Source organism: Prionailurus viverrinus, chromosome B1 (assembly GCF_022837055.1).
Source record: "Prionailurus viverrinus isolate Anna chromosome B1, UM_Priviv_1.0, whole genome shotgun sequence".
NCBI lineage: Eukaryota > Metazoa > Chordata > Mammalia > Carnivora > Felidae > Prionailurus > Prionailurus viverrinus.
Genome location: NC_062564.1, coordinates 196,782,573 through 196,797,235, shown reverse-complemented (window position 1 = coordinate 196,797,235; position 14,663 = coordinate 196,782,573). Strand labels below are relative to the sequence as shown.

General features: G+C 37.1%; 1 protein-coding gene across 7 annotated transcripts in view; it reads right to left on the bottom strand.

The window, feature by feature from the left end:
• RAB28 (RAB28, member RAS oncogene family) overlaps positions 1-14,389 on the bottom strand; it is an 88,167-nt gene extending 73,778 nt beyond the window's left edge. For 4 of the 7 annotated variants that reach the window (XR_007151548.1, XM_047855892.1, XM_047855891.1 and 1 more), the window contains exons 1-3: positions 13,712-14,002; positions 9,022-9,118; positions 3,764-3,852 (exon numbers count right to left, since the gene is read on the bottom strand). Coding sequence is in view for 6 of the 7 variants with exons in the window: in XM_047855892.1 (XP_047711848.1) it covers positions 3,764-3,852; positions 9,022-9,118; positions 13,712-13,786 (261 nt within the window). In the remaining variant the exon portion in view is untranslated. Of the gene's footprint in view, positions 1-3,763; positions 3,853-9,021; positions 9,119-13,711 lie in introns of all 7 variants that reach the window. The other 3 variants (XM_047855893.1, XM_047855894.1, XM_047855889.1) reach the window with 2 other exon arrangements.
• Positions 14,390-14,663: the final 274 nt, after the last annotated feature.

The following is a 14,663-nucleotide window of genomic DNA, read 5'->3' as shown; positions in this document are numbered from 1 at the left end:
TAAAATCTGGGAATTTAACTGGGAAATACTTCAATTCTTAGAACTAGTTCTTGTCAAAATACCTCATTAATTCTTTCTTGGGTGTCAATCCAATTTTGTTTCAACCAACACTGTTCAACAGACGATTGCTGAAGTTTAATGCTACTAGGGGAAAAATGTGAACGGGGTGAAATAATCAGTTCCATTTGAATCTAAGTTCATTCCCAGCCTACAAGTAAACCTCTTTCTGATGTTAAGAAATGTTTTCAGAAAAATTGATTCAAGGGGCGCCTGGGCGGCTTAGTTGGTTGAGCGTCCAACTTCAGCTCAGGTCATGGTCTCACGGTTAGTGAGTTCGAGCCCTGAGTCGGCTCTGTGCTGACAGCTCAGAGCCTGGAGCTTATCGGATTCGGTGTCTCCCTCTCTGTCTGCCCCTCCCCCACTCATACTCGGTGTCTCTCTCTCTCTCTCTCTCTCTCTCTCTCTCAAAAAATAAATAAACATTGAGGCGCCTGGGTGGCTCAGTCGGTTAAGCGTCTGACGTCAGCTCAAGTCATGATCTCACGGACCGTGAGTTCGAGCCCCGCGTCAGGCTCTGTGCTGACAGCTCAGAGCCTGGAGCCCATTTCAGATTCTGTGTCTCCCTCTCTCTCTGCCCCTCCCCTGTTCATGCTCTGTCTCTCTCTGTCTCAAAAATAAATAAATGTTAAATAAATAAATAAATAAACATTAAAAGAAATTAAAAAGAAAAATAGATTCATTAGCTTAATAGCCCAGGTATGTATAAGATGAGGCTTTCCATACACCATACAGAAGTTAGAGAACCTAAAAGAAAATCCTAAATACACAGTAAACTGATGTCCTTCCTCAAAACAGCCAATCAAAACATCATTTCTGAAAGATTTCTATCCTGTTGCATGTATACCAAAATACAAAGTATTCATAACCAACATAAGCATCTACAAGAACTCTGGAAAAAGTACAGATTCATTCTGAACAATAATTATATGACTAAATGATATAAAGTGATTGAGTATATTAAAATACTATTTAGAATGCTTCTGAAAGGAATATTTTTAAAAAGTAACATTCCTCCAATTTATGGTAGTGAATTGTAGTCTGAGCTTCTCTGGCCTAGATAAAATATTTACATATATTGGGGCACCTAGGTGGCCCAGTCAGTTGAGCATCCAACTTCGGCTCAGGTCATGATCTTGCGGTCTGTGAGTTCGAACCCCGTGTCGGGCTCTGTGCTGACAGCTCAGAGCCTGGGGCCTGCTTCGGATTCTGTGTCTCCCTCTCTCTCTGTCCCTCCCCCACTCGTGCTCTGTCTCTCTCTCTCTCTGTCAAAAATAAATAAACATTTTAAAAAAATTTTTAATTTACATACATTTTACAAAAGAAACTACTAGTAAATGTTGTTTATGTATTACGCATAATTTAGTTTAGAATCTCTGGAAAGCAGGGAAAATTTACTATGTTATCATTAATTTATGATAATTCATTTTATCACCTCAGAATTCCCCATTTGCTGGCACAATTTCATGGAAATGTCCATGAACTTCTCAGAAATACTGTACTACATTGTTGTTTAATGAAACAAGACATACGCTTACAACATTCACAGAAATTGTAAAATATAAATAATATAAGGCACCATCCAAAGGAAAAAAAGTCCCATGTACCTTCAAAACAGAAATCTTATTTGACAAGTTCTAAGAAGGAATATAAATATAACAAGCTCTTTCTCACAAGATATGAGGTACAAGAAGAGAATGAAGACATCCTACTGAAGTCAGGTCCTCTCAGAAAAGATGAAAATTTTTTAATTTCTACAAATTTAACCAATAATATCTGATTTTTAAGCAGTTACATAATAGCATAAAATATGCACTGTAAAAAAAAATGATTTAAAATAATGGCCACAAACATTGTGAATGCACTAAATGCCACTGATTACATACTTTTAAAATGGTTAACTTTATATCCTGTCAATTTCACATCATTAGTTTTATATATAATTTTATATTAATAAACTGAATTAATTTACATAAATCAAATAATAAATTTTTAATGATCTGAAGGTAAATTTAAGAGAATCCAAATCATGAGCACTATATTCTCTCAATTTTTAAGTCAAAAAAAATTCATTAATTGAATTTCATATTATTATTTTCCCTGAGAGTCATAAAATTTCCTGTTCTCTAGATAAATCTAAATAATAAAAAGTTATTTTATTTGACATTCAGAGTCAAATATTATGAGAAGCTTGACACATCTAATATTTATTTTTTTTTAAGTCCAATATGCACCCTTGAAGGTATACTTTAATGGACAAAGAGGAAAGAGACTACTATTTTCGAAACCAATTTTACCAAAAAGGGGAGTAAAATAACAACTATGGCTTCCCACACATCTCTGTCCACAAATTTTTCTTTAGCTTAATACCTACTTCAAATATAATCAGTTTAAAACAGAAAAAATTAAACAACAAAAAGCCAGACACAAAAATCTTGAGACTTATCTTTTAAAAGAAAAATGAATACGCATAAAATATTAAGTCATACATTACAAGTGAAAAATGCTAAATAACCAACAAGAGTTTCAGGAGACAAAGAACAATGCAGAAGAAAAGGCATAGAAAAAATAGTTCTAAGATCCAAATCTATATATTAATAGTGCAAAAACCAATACTCTAGGGCCTTCACAAATGATTCAGAACCATATGAGCTTCATGTACTTTTCACTGAATATTTTAGAAAATAATTCAGAATCTATTTTCCATCCAAAATTAAGGCAATGGCATATGCCAAGAATCAGCGTACAGAACAGTGCTTTTAACAGTCCGACTTTGTCTCCTGTCTTTGTCACTTCCTATAAACATAGTTCCACATAACCAAGGTAAAATCCTCCCACTTAAAACATTAAACTCCAATAGAGAACCAAATAAGGGTTATGGCTATTACCCCCTCTAATGCTTCATGATGGTGTAAAAGACACACACTAGAGTGGAAGAAAAAGCAAAACTAAATAGCATGTCAATAATTAACTTTTTAAAGTATATCACTACCATGCACGTTTTCTATTTGCATAATAATTTAGCAACTTATAAATTATGTCCATATAAGCTCATGTCGCCAAAAAAAAAGTGTTATATAATTATTTGAGTGATTTTTCTCCTTCTATATAGATTTTCTTCTGAAAAGGTATCATATATTATGTTAAGATATTGTATGTGCTTCATATATATAATTTTTCATACTTAGTTTGCTCATATAATAGATTCATATATGTATTAAATCTGAAGAATTATAAATATTTAGTAAACCATTTTATAGCACAAAAATATGTAAATATGCTTTTTGTCCTTACAACTTAAAATGAAATTAAATTTTTCCCTTCTATATTTTTCATTCAGTTTGAATATTCTGAAAGCAGTCACTATAACCAAATCAGCTAATAAATATATCACTTATCATGCATTTATTTAACTGCTGACATAATACCTAACAATATAAGTAAGCATACAAAAGGTATTACAGTCACACCAGTTCCCTGACCCAAATCATTCCAAACATAATTTGGGGACGATGAAACCAAAGGATTAGCACAAAGATAAAATCAGTATCTCCACATATCAGATAAAAATCAAGTTATAGTGTGTGTGTGTGTGTGTGTGTGTGTGTGTGTGTGTCTGTGCGTGTGTGTGTGCATGTGCGTGTACCCAGCTATATGTGCTTGGGAGAGGATATTTTAATACTGGAATAATCACAGAATGTCATACCTGTGCTCCATAGATATATTTATCCAACATCTTGCCTCCTATTGTCTGTCCTCCTATATCCCAAACTTGAAGAGTAACATTCAAGTTTCCTTGAATATAAAAATAAGAATGCAGAAAAGATAAGTAACAAAATAAGTGAATACAGTTTCAGAGAACACTAAGTCACAATGATAAACTATGAATCTATTTTGCCTTTTATTCTGCATGTTCCTATGGTCAGATATTTGGAACTGTGAAATAACGTTGCCAAAAGATATTATAGTGGGGGAATTTAGGTTTATACTTTTACCCCATTTCTGTAGAACCGTATTTATAATCACCTTCAAAACAAAAGAAAGATTTAATTTCATAAACCTCTTAAAACTTAAAAAAACAGTAATTTCCTTAAACAGAGAATAGAACAATAAAGCACTTATATGTGGGGTAAAAAAAATATACTTAAAAAATAAAAATAGAGCCGTATATACTAACCTGCCCTATAGCACATAATGAATTTTGCTGTAATCTAAACTCCATAGCTTCTAATACTCATAGATTAATAATAGAGTACAAAAATGGACCCAGAGTTTCAACTCAAATTAATGGACCTTTAAAATTTGAATGTCACCTATTATATGCAATAGTAAACACATTTTTTTTAAACTACATGTTTTCAAATTTAAGCTATAAAATATAAACACATATGATAGCTATCTTCATAACAGACAGGATAGATACCCAGTATTTCACTAAATATTATGATACATTTATAACTGTTCAAAGAATTTCCGGTGAAACAAACTATTACATGTGCTTCGAAGCCTTCATAAAATGGTGTAAATCTTCCCCACACAAGCATAATGAAAGCATTTTAAAATACTAAAAAGCAATCTTTAAATTTCTTTTTTCTATTTTGCAAAATATTCGGCTGATCCAAAAATTTATGAGATAAGCTATTCTCTTATCAATGCAGAACCCCAGAAGTTAAAGACCATGTCCAACATGCTTTTAACATTTCAAACTGTTTCTCCTAAGAAAACTATACAGTTTTCTCCAAAGTTAGACAAAGTCTCAATTAGTACCTTCAAAATGAACTCCCATACTACAAATGTATCTTTCTGAATGATTTGCAAATAAGGAAAACTCAAAATAAAAACTTAAAGACAGCAAAAAATGGTCTTGCTTCAAAAGCAACCATAAAAAAGATTATAAAGACATGAATTTTTATACCAATGCAAAACACTCAACTTGGAGAATGTCAGTTTCACCATTCCACTGAAAAGCAAGTATAACACTGGATTAACCAGCCAAGTTTTACCCTTGACTCTAAGTTTTGTTGGGTTTGTAATACAGTCTTTCCATTATTTTGAGGTGGGTCTGTTGCATCTGCCAATGGGCAAAGGATTTACATGGGGAACTTCCATGAGCATTAATGAGAGCTCCTGGAGTTTATCACTCGTCATCATTCCCACATACACCATCAAGGCTCACAGAGTAATGACAAAAATGTTCTTAAAGCTCTATGAATGTGTAAACCAAAATGTCACAAACTAAGACTGTATCCAATAACTGGGATAAACCCACTTACTTAAAAATCTAAATTTTTCAAGATTCAAAGCTGAACTCATTCTCCTCTGATGTGGCCTCAAATTAAGCAGGTGAGAAAGGGCCAGAAGTCACTAGATCTATGTCAGACAGCTTCAGAAGCCCCTAGATAAACAGGCAGTACTCTATCCAGTTTACTTGCACACTCTTACAGTCATTTATTTACTTCAAACCAACAGTGCTTAACAAAATTAACTTTCTTACAGGATTTTAGGCAACACTTAATAAAAGGCATTTAATCCCATTTTCTTCAAGGTCAATAACTCCTATCACTTAACTTTATATCAAGAAATAGAAAGCTTTTCTTTCTTTAAATTCTAATAGCGAGATCCTATCTGAATTAGTTATTGTGAACACCTTAACTACAACTTTAGGAACATGAGTTTCATTACACGTTTCCAAATTCTGACAACATCATTTCAAGACTCTACATTGTTTATTCAATTGTCCCCCATCCAAGAAGCTTTGATTTATATTCATGTGTTGCAGGTATTTTTTAAATCCATACCTTTCCAAATAAACAGTGTTGGTTGTTGTTGGCTTATTTCTTTACTATTTCTTATTTCCTTAATATACATATTCTAGTGCCTCAGAAATAAAAATAGTTACGCATTACTGATAACCCACAATGCTAGCCAAAGCTGGGGGGGAAAAAAACACTTTTGCTATCAGTATAGCTTCAACAAATGATACTAATTTCATACTCATTTCGTATATCTAGAAACATATTTTTAACTTCCACATTTGAATTTTAGGCTTATTAACAAATAAAAATAAAAATAAATGAGAGTCCTCTATTTGGGAGACAAAGTCACATACGGATGAAATTCAAGTTAATATTCATTTTACTTTTCCCAAACATAAACATATAAAGCTTCCAAGTATATTTTCAAAGTGACATACCTAATAACCTATGTATGAGTACTCAAGTAATCAATACTATAAAAATTTTAAAAACCAAAAATCCATCTAACATAAATTTCCAACTAACAACATTAAGGAAATTGTCAGCAATCTAATCTTGAATGTAAAATGCTACAAAATTCCTGCTCCTCAGTAAGAAATGACATGTAACCAAGGAAAAAAATAAAATAAATGAGGTGACAAAATACAGGTAAGTTGCTTTTGGTATGAATCAAAGCCACCAAGAGGATTCAACAGTGACCTTGTGAAAGTACACTTGGAGCCTTGGTTAACCTTACTTAAAGTGCTGCATAGTCAAGATGGAACTAAAAACACAAGTCTGCCCACTTCTTGTACTAAAGACTTAGAAATCCTTTTCACAGTAGAACGCTGTTTACTGGACTGTACCCACAAGCTTCCTGAAAGTATTTTGACTAAGGCTCTTAAGAAGCTCTATCAGCAGAATCTCTGACTAACAGATACACTATTTTAAGCAGTAAAATCTGCACAGTGGTTGCATCCAGACTATACAGCATACCGGAACATGAAATATACTAAAATGGATGAATATTTACAAAGTAATGACCTTGAAAACTTGCATGAAGAGAATGTCAATAGATGGACAGGAGGTATTACACCTCTAACAATCTGAATGGACAGAAGACTTACCAGAATACTTAACAAACATTAGATTTGCCTAGTACACTCTATAAATTCAATAATGCTGTCTATAATGTTTTAGCTAACGATACAAATATTAATCATTCTACATTTGACACAGTTAAAATTAAGGTTGAAGTTATAAAGGATATACTATGAACCTTGTAATTTACTTATCTCATTTGTTAATATACTATTAATTGTATAAAATCAAGTTATATTAAAATAATTTTTCCTGCTGAAATTTCTAACATATTTTGAGTCTATTAAGCAGCATAAAACCAACTGCCTTAAAAAAAAATTTTTTTTTTCTTCTGGAACTCTACCCATCAAAATAAAAACTTAATCAGGAATATTAAAATACACATTCATTGGACTATCAATTTCCTAACATCATTTTTAATAGAAGTACTCTCTAACTCTAAAATATTATACTATAAATGTTGATTTCAAAAAATACCAAGTATTTTTACAAAGTCATCAAAACTTTAAAATGGGTCACACTGTGCAACAAATCCGAAATCATCACATACATATTATATATATATATATATATATATATATATATATATATATATATATAAAATGTCCAAAACCAGTCTTAAAATATCTTAGTATCTGCATGGTGCTTATTCCTTTATTTAAGCCTTTGAACTAAAAAGTCAGAAAAACTAATATTAATGGTACAGAAAGCTGATGCTTTTGCCGATTAGCATCAAAAACAGTCAATAATTATATGCATATTAAAGTTCTCTGTACAATTGGCATCCCTGAAAACACTGTTGCAAAAAATAAGCTTCCAGCATGTATATTACATGATTTGAGCATGTATTCTGCTAGTGACTACTGTAAAAATTCTGAATGTAGCGTTGACCTATCCACACTAGTGAGAATAATAAAATGAGATTTTCAGTTTTGAATAGATTAAAAGTGAATACAATCGAAACAAAATATGCATATGTTTCTCATTAAGCCTCTTGCTGAACAATAACTTAGAATGGAAAGTTGGAAATCTTTTGTCACACTGTATCTTTTAATGCATTCTTCATTGGTAACTGCATTCAGTCACAAAATATAACAGAGCATATTACCAGTGAGATATGCAGAATACCTTCAATTACCAAGAGTTTTCATTGGCTGCTCTAAAACTTTCACGGAAAGATGTCTGATAGATGGGATGCTTGAGAGGTTAACATATTTCAATAATATTGGAATTTATTAAACCCCTGCCCACTGTATCACTCATGCTCCAGTATATGAATCTGACGCTATACTTGCAACCGTTTTTACTCAAATGTGTTTCCTCAGAGAGGAGAGGGATGGACTGGTTCAGAAAGTCAATCAAGATAAACTGGTTTTAATAAAATACTTTAAACATATAATTTAACCATTACAAATGAATGGACAGAGCATTTTAAAGCCCCAATTGTTCAGAAACTAACTTAAAACAGAAACCACTCTCTTTTTGTTATTATTTCCCTGTATTTCCCACAAAATGTGCTGCAACTGGCATCTAAATAGTTTCTTTGCATGGTGAACTGAAACATCTTGAATGCTCAAACTGTATTTTTATGAGTGCCTAGGGACCCTAAATTTTAGTGGTCTATTAAATGCCAGCAATTTCATGCTGCCTTGCATAAAACAGCATTCACATATTAGAGCACAGAAGTTCCATAGCTACATTATACTTCTGTTCCAACTTTCTCTCGAACAAAAAACTGAAGCAGAGGCTAATCAAAATAATATTTAAAAAAAATAATCCTTTCCAGTCTTTTCACATTTAGTTTATACAATATCTGTTTATAATTGTACAGCATTTGATTTTTTTAACTTTTTAGAATTTTATAAACAACTATTATGTATCCTCAAAAAAATGTGTAGAGTGGTCAAAAATAGCAGGAGAGTAGGGGAGTATATAAACTTTTCTCTCACGCCCATAGACAATTCGTCTTCATGGTAGATGCTGATGAAGGTTAACCTCTGAAGATAGATTTGCTAATTATATATATTTTCACACAGAAGCGACCCCCAAATTTATTTTGCATGTCTCCCTATGTCTCTTATTGTAAGATATATACAATTTACTATGTTAAGATTTTTTAGTCTCTTACCTGGCAGTGTTATCCTTCTCAAAAAGAAATCCAGTCCTATAGTTTGTTTGTACTGTTTCCCAAAAGTTTCTTGAGCAAAACACGTAGCTAAGGAGGTCTAAAAAATTGATGCATAGAAAACCAAAATTAATGTCTTTGTTTTAGAAATGTAAACATAAAATCACTACTAAACCTTATTAAGTAATCTTAGTATTTACACTCCCATTAATCCAACAAGCAACTTTAAGCAGTTCTAATCAGTTGCAAGGGGAGGAGGGACTTAACACTCCACCAGGTAAATTCACTTGCAACTACTATCAGTGGGGGCAACAGGCTAATGGGTTGGATCTCTTTAAATCCCCAGATAGTCAAGCTCCTTCTTGCTGGAAATCAGAATTTGAGATATATCAACAAGAAAACTAAAACAACACGACTAAAGATATGTATATCTATAGATATCAGTTGAATACAAATTTCAGAGAATTCTAAGTTTCATTTCTGAGGTTAAATATTCTGAGTATTTGTGCCCTCAGCCAATAACAAGCAGTACTAATTTAAAAGGGGGAAAGACTGTTTATATAATTTCTTTTTTCCCCACAAAAAAGTGTCTTTAAATGTCTAATTTTCTCTACATTAAAGATGTTAAATGAAAATGATCCTATAGAATGACTGTGATAATATTTATCTTTAAAATTAAAAAGCATTTTTGAGACTAATGTTATAGGCAAAAAAAAGTATTTTCAATCCAACAACCATAAAGATTAAAAGTCACAAGATTATTATAACCAGAACAGATATATATATATATATATATATATATATATATATATATACATTTTTTTTTAAATAAAAACTCAAAGTTGTACTCAAAACTCTAGAGTACCATTTCATATCAAAGTAGAATCATCACTCTGGTAACAAGTGAAACAACTCAATAACTTAAAGGCTTCTTAAACATTAAATGCACTATTTATTTGTACACTTCACCAAAAAGGAGAAAGGCAGCTTCACGAAGCTTTTATGCTCTTTAAGCAAGACTCCCAAAGTTAAGTGAAAATTACCCTTTTTTACTCTGAAAGTTAAAATTAGATGTCAACTCCCAAAATAACGAAAACTAAAATAAAATTTCGAAGATAACTTAGTATAATTAATTATGACATAAGTGCAGTAATGCAAAAGAAAACTTGGCCACATTTCAATTCCTTCAAACAAAAAGACCTAAAATTCCTTTTGACACAAGAACCAGATTTTTCACACAAAGAACAATTTGCACACCCTCACTCCAATTCTTTTATTATTTAAACACTCAGAACTTGTAATAAATTTCTAAGATATTTGGTCAAATATTTATTGAGCACCATAGGAAAGAGGTTCTGCCAGGCACTGAGAAATAAACTCACTACACCCAAATGAAAATTTATTTGGCTTCCCTGAACAATAGTATAAAAACTAAGAGATTAGAATGAAAAAGGTAAGCATTCCTTTTTAAAGCTTGTTTTTCATTTAGCTTTATTTATGCCACCGAGCTTGTTTAACTTAGAGTGCAAAATCTGTTAAGAGGCTCATAGTTCTAGAGAAAAATACCACTATTTAGTACAGATGTTTCAAAGTGTTTAACACAGGGATGGTTGATATACTTTTATAAGACAAAGAGAAATTCAAGGCACATATAGCATTAGCATCGTGCCATTTAAGGTAATTTTTCCCATTCATTTAGGGTTTTCAAAGTTCAGTATTTTTACATTGATGAGTATTTAGAAAAATTCGAAGGTTCTTTTCTTGGAAACAGGACTGCAAGATTCTGAAAGCCCTACCCTCACACTTTTGAGGCAAACGTAAAGCTAGGATTTTTACTGGAATAAAGTATAATCTGTCAAAAGCATAGGTCACTGGGAACACAGAATATTAACATGTGTTCTTATACCATCTCTGGACAGAGAATCGGCTGAATCAGTGGTAGGCACTTCCTCAATCCTCTGGACTTTCTGCCTCTTTCATACTCAAATAAGTTCTCACAAGTCATTATATAAATATCATTCTTAAACAATCATCTACCACATCTGAAACATTTTTATCTGATTCTTTATATTGGTTTTTTTGGGGTGAACTTCTGCTTATAATTTTTACCAATATTACATTTACTAAAACCAAAAAAAAAGGGACCAAAAAAGAACATTTTGCCTCAAAAAAATCTTAAGAAATGTGTAATAAAATCAAAAGTATGAATCAAAACAGAAAGAAATAGAAACACATGTTATTAGGAGGAGGAGCTTATATTTCTCCTGGAGAAACTGTTAGTGATTATCTCAATATTCCACTGCCTCCGTCCATGTGTATCTAAATCCCAGGAGTTAAAACTAACAAGAAAAAATAATGCTAGAAAAAACAGTCAGGCGTTGAATCAGGATACAAATAAGAATGAAAGGGAGGCCGAATTCATAAAAGGATAGTAAAGGAAACAGAATGGGGATGTTGATAGCAGCCAGTAACTTGAGGGCTGGACAGGGTATGGAGGAGAAAAAAGCTTGGTATACCAACAGAAAAAAAGTTCAGTTCCTGATGTTTGTGTCTGAGAATCTCGGGCAGAAAATGCCTTTACAGCTTCCAAATAGATTAGTCGAGATGATAGGCTCAATCAGAACACCATAAAGAGTTACCACTGTTACCCTCTGAAGCAGAATGATAGTCCTAATTCAACAGTATGGAAGGGAGAGAAAGTATGCCCTGTCCTACACTAGACGGAATTTTATAAAGAGATGAAAAACTGCAATTATTCACATTAAATTAGCAATAAGAAAAAAAAAAAACATATGGCAGGCTAAATAAAAAACCCACATACAACATGATGAACAAACTTCAACTGAGTCACACATGTATGAAGACTGATATATACTAGGAGGGAAAAAAAAATGAGCAAAAGTTTAAAGACTTATGATAGAATGCAGGATAAAAGGCAATTTTTGTCTCTTTAAACAAGTGTATTGGGGCTATAGACTGTCATTACAACTTGAAACAGGAAATAAATTCAGTTATGAGCTGACTGTAAAAGATTTAGGAGACGAAAGCTTTGAAGGTATTCAGAAGGAAATTGAATAAAACCATACAAATACACAACTTAAATTTTTTTTTTATTAAATAAGAGTGTTAGAAACAATGCCGATTTAAAACAGTCGAACTATTCAAAACGTTGCTTCCCCAAAACCTTCAAAGGTCATTAGAGGGCACGAGGACGCTTTTCCTCAGCAATAAAAATCAGTAACAAAATCTCCACCCGGGAAGGCAGAAGGAAATCAACGGAATGCTGCACATTTTGCATGTGGATGCCACCTCTCCCAGGTGCCCCAGGGAACTCGAATCCCACAAAAGCCAGGGGCAGCTCTGCAGGGCCGACTGCCAGGGAAGATGCAACGAGCAGGCGTCGCCACAGAAGCCAGGGTCCGAGCTACACCAGTTATACGGGTCGGTGAAGCCGGACACTGGTGGACAATAACCACCTGCGTTTCTGCAGACTCTGGCTGGGAACAGGGAGAGGGGAGGAGCGGAGACAGGCTGCAGCAAGACTCCAGAAACTGTGGGCGCCTTTGACAGAAGCGACAGGTGTGAAGGCACCGCGGGCAGCAGCTCTTCGCTTTATTTGGGGGAGAGTCACTGACCCTTCGGGATCCCGTGGACCCTCCCCAAAGAGCAAGCACCGAGAGAGGATTTTATACCATTTGCGGAGCTCCACGACCCAGAGTTAAAAGCCTCAGCCTAACAAGCCAGGAGACTGGCTGTCGGATGTTCTCACGCACTCGGGCTCAACCAACCGTCCCCAAAGGCTAGACTAGACCCTAAGCAAGGACCCCCTCTGGCAGGAGAGCGGCCGTACCCCTCGGCACCCGGCCCTCACTAGGAGCGCCCAGGTACTTGTTGAATGAATGCTTGTGCGGACAGGTGCTGCATGAGCAGCAGCGACGACGAGGTATGACGCCATCAAACAGCAACTGGCGTTTATTGGGTGCACGCCGCGTTCTGAAAGCTTTACGTGGCTTTTCCCATCTCATGTGCATTTGCACACTGCACCCTTTGAGGCGACCCCTCTCCATACCCACCTGACCGATGAAGCCCAAACAGGTTAAGAATCTGCCCTCCGCTGCCCCGACAAGTTAGCGATGGAGCCCCGAGGCGCACCCAGGGAATCTGACTCCAGAGCCAAGTTCCTGGCAGCCGCCAGCGCAGTGCTGGCATCCGAAACCGTAAAGCGGCCGGGGGCGCGGAGACTGGGGGGCGGGGGCGGGGGGCGCGGAGGCAAAGTGCGACCTGGACTAAAGGAAGAACAAGTAAGAGGCCCTGGCAGATGTCTGCCAGTCGTCGGAGGCGAGAAGCTGGAAAGCTTCCCAGGAGGGCGATGCTGGCCCGACTCTTGAAGAAGTAGGAGTTCGAGATCCAGGCAGAGAGAGCCGGGGAGTGACTTTTTTTTTCTTTTTTTCTTTCTTTCTTTTCTTTTTTTTCTTTTCTTTTTTTTTAATTTAATGGGAGCTGGACAGCTCCGTCAGCATTCACCCCGCGCCTACTTCGTGTCTGGCCCCAGGCCACACGACCAGGTGGGCCCCCGCCCTTGGGGTAATGAGGCGACGCAGAGCGGCGGGGAGAAGGCTGGGGGGGAGGGGGGTGCCGGGGCCGCGCCAGGGTTCCTGCAGGCCGGGGACGGCGGGCCCGCTGGAGGACTGACCTTCCCGGAGGTGCCGTCCCCCAGCACGACGATTTTCAGTTGCCGGTCCTGGCTCTCCTCCTCAGAGTCCGACATGGTGTCCCGGGAACCAGGCTCGCCCCCCCACCCCCACCCCGAGGTAGAGGGAGGAAGGGTAGGGGGGGGTCTCCGGGGGTGGGGGAGAGGAGGAAGGGCGACCGTGGGGTCAGGACCCCCCGCCCCGGTGCCTCAGCGGCCGCTGGACGTATCTGGGGTGAATCACTCGCCGGGCGCCATCTTGCCTACCTCCCCTCCCCCCTGAGCGCGGCCCCGCCCCCCACGCGCTACGTCGGTCGCGCTCCCCCCTCCTCGGGGCCAACCCGCGCCGACCGCGAGCCTCCCTGGCGAGCCGACCCATCCGCCGGCCTGGGATGGGGGAGGCATTCGAACCGAGCAGGGAGAGATGGTTGCTCCTCTCGCAGGGGCAGCTGTGAAGCATAAAACTAAAATATAGCGTCCCAACCAGGTAGAAAAGTGGAAGCTGAGGAGCTCTCAGACGTCGTATCATATTCCTGTGTTTCCATCACCTCCTGAGAAGGTCCCTGAAGCAAATGGTTTAGCCCGAGGGGAGGGGGGCGCGTAGACGCCCGGGCTGCGCGCCACGGTTGCCATGGAAGGCGGTGGGGCGGGGCCTGTCTCCAGGCGCCCGGGAAGCCGGTTGCGAGGGGCAGCGCACTGGGGCGGGGCCTCTGAAAGTGGTGTGGGCGCCGGGGGTGGAGACCCCAGAGGAGCGTGGACGCCGCGGACGTTGCTCGGGATCGCGCTGCCTTCGGGGACACAGCGATAGTGGCTTGCCGTTTAACGGAGCTCTAGCGCTTATTCTGACCTCTCGAACCATGGATTTTCTCGACGAACAGAATCCGATGTTTCATTAATCTAGCAAGTACCCTGGAACAGCAGTTCTCAAAGTGTGGTACGAGAAACCCTTGGGGGG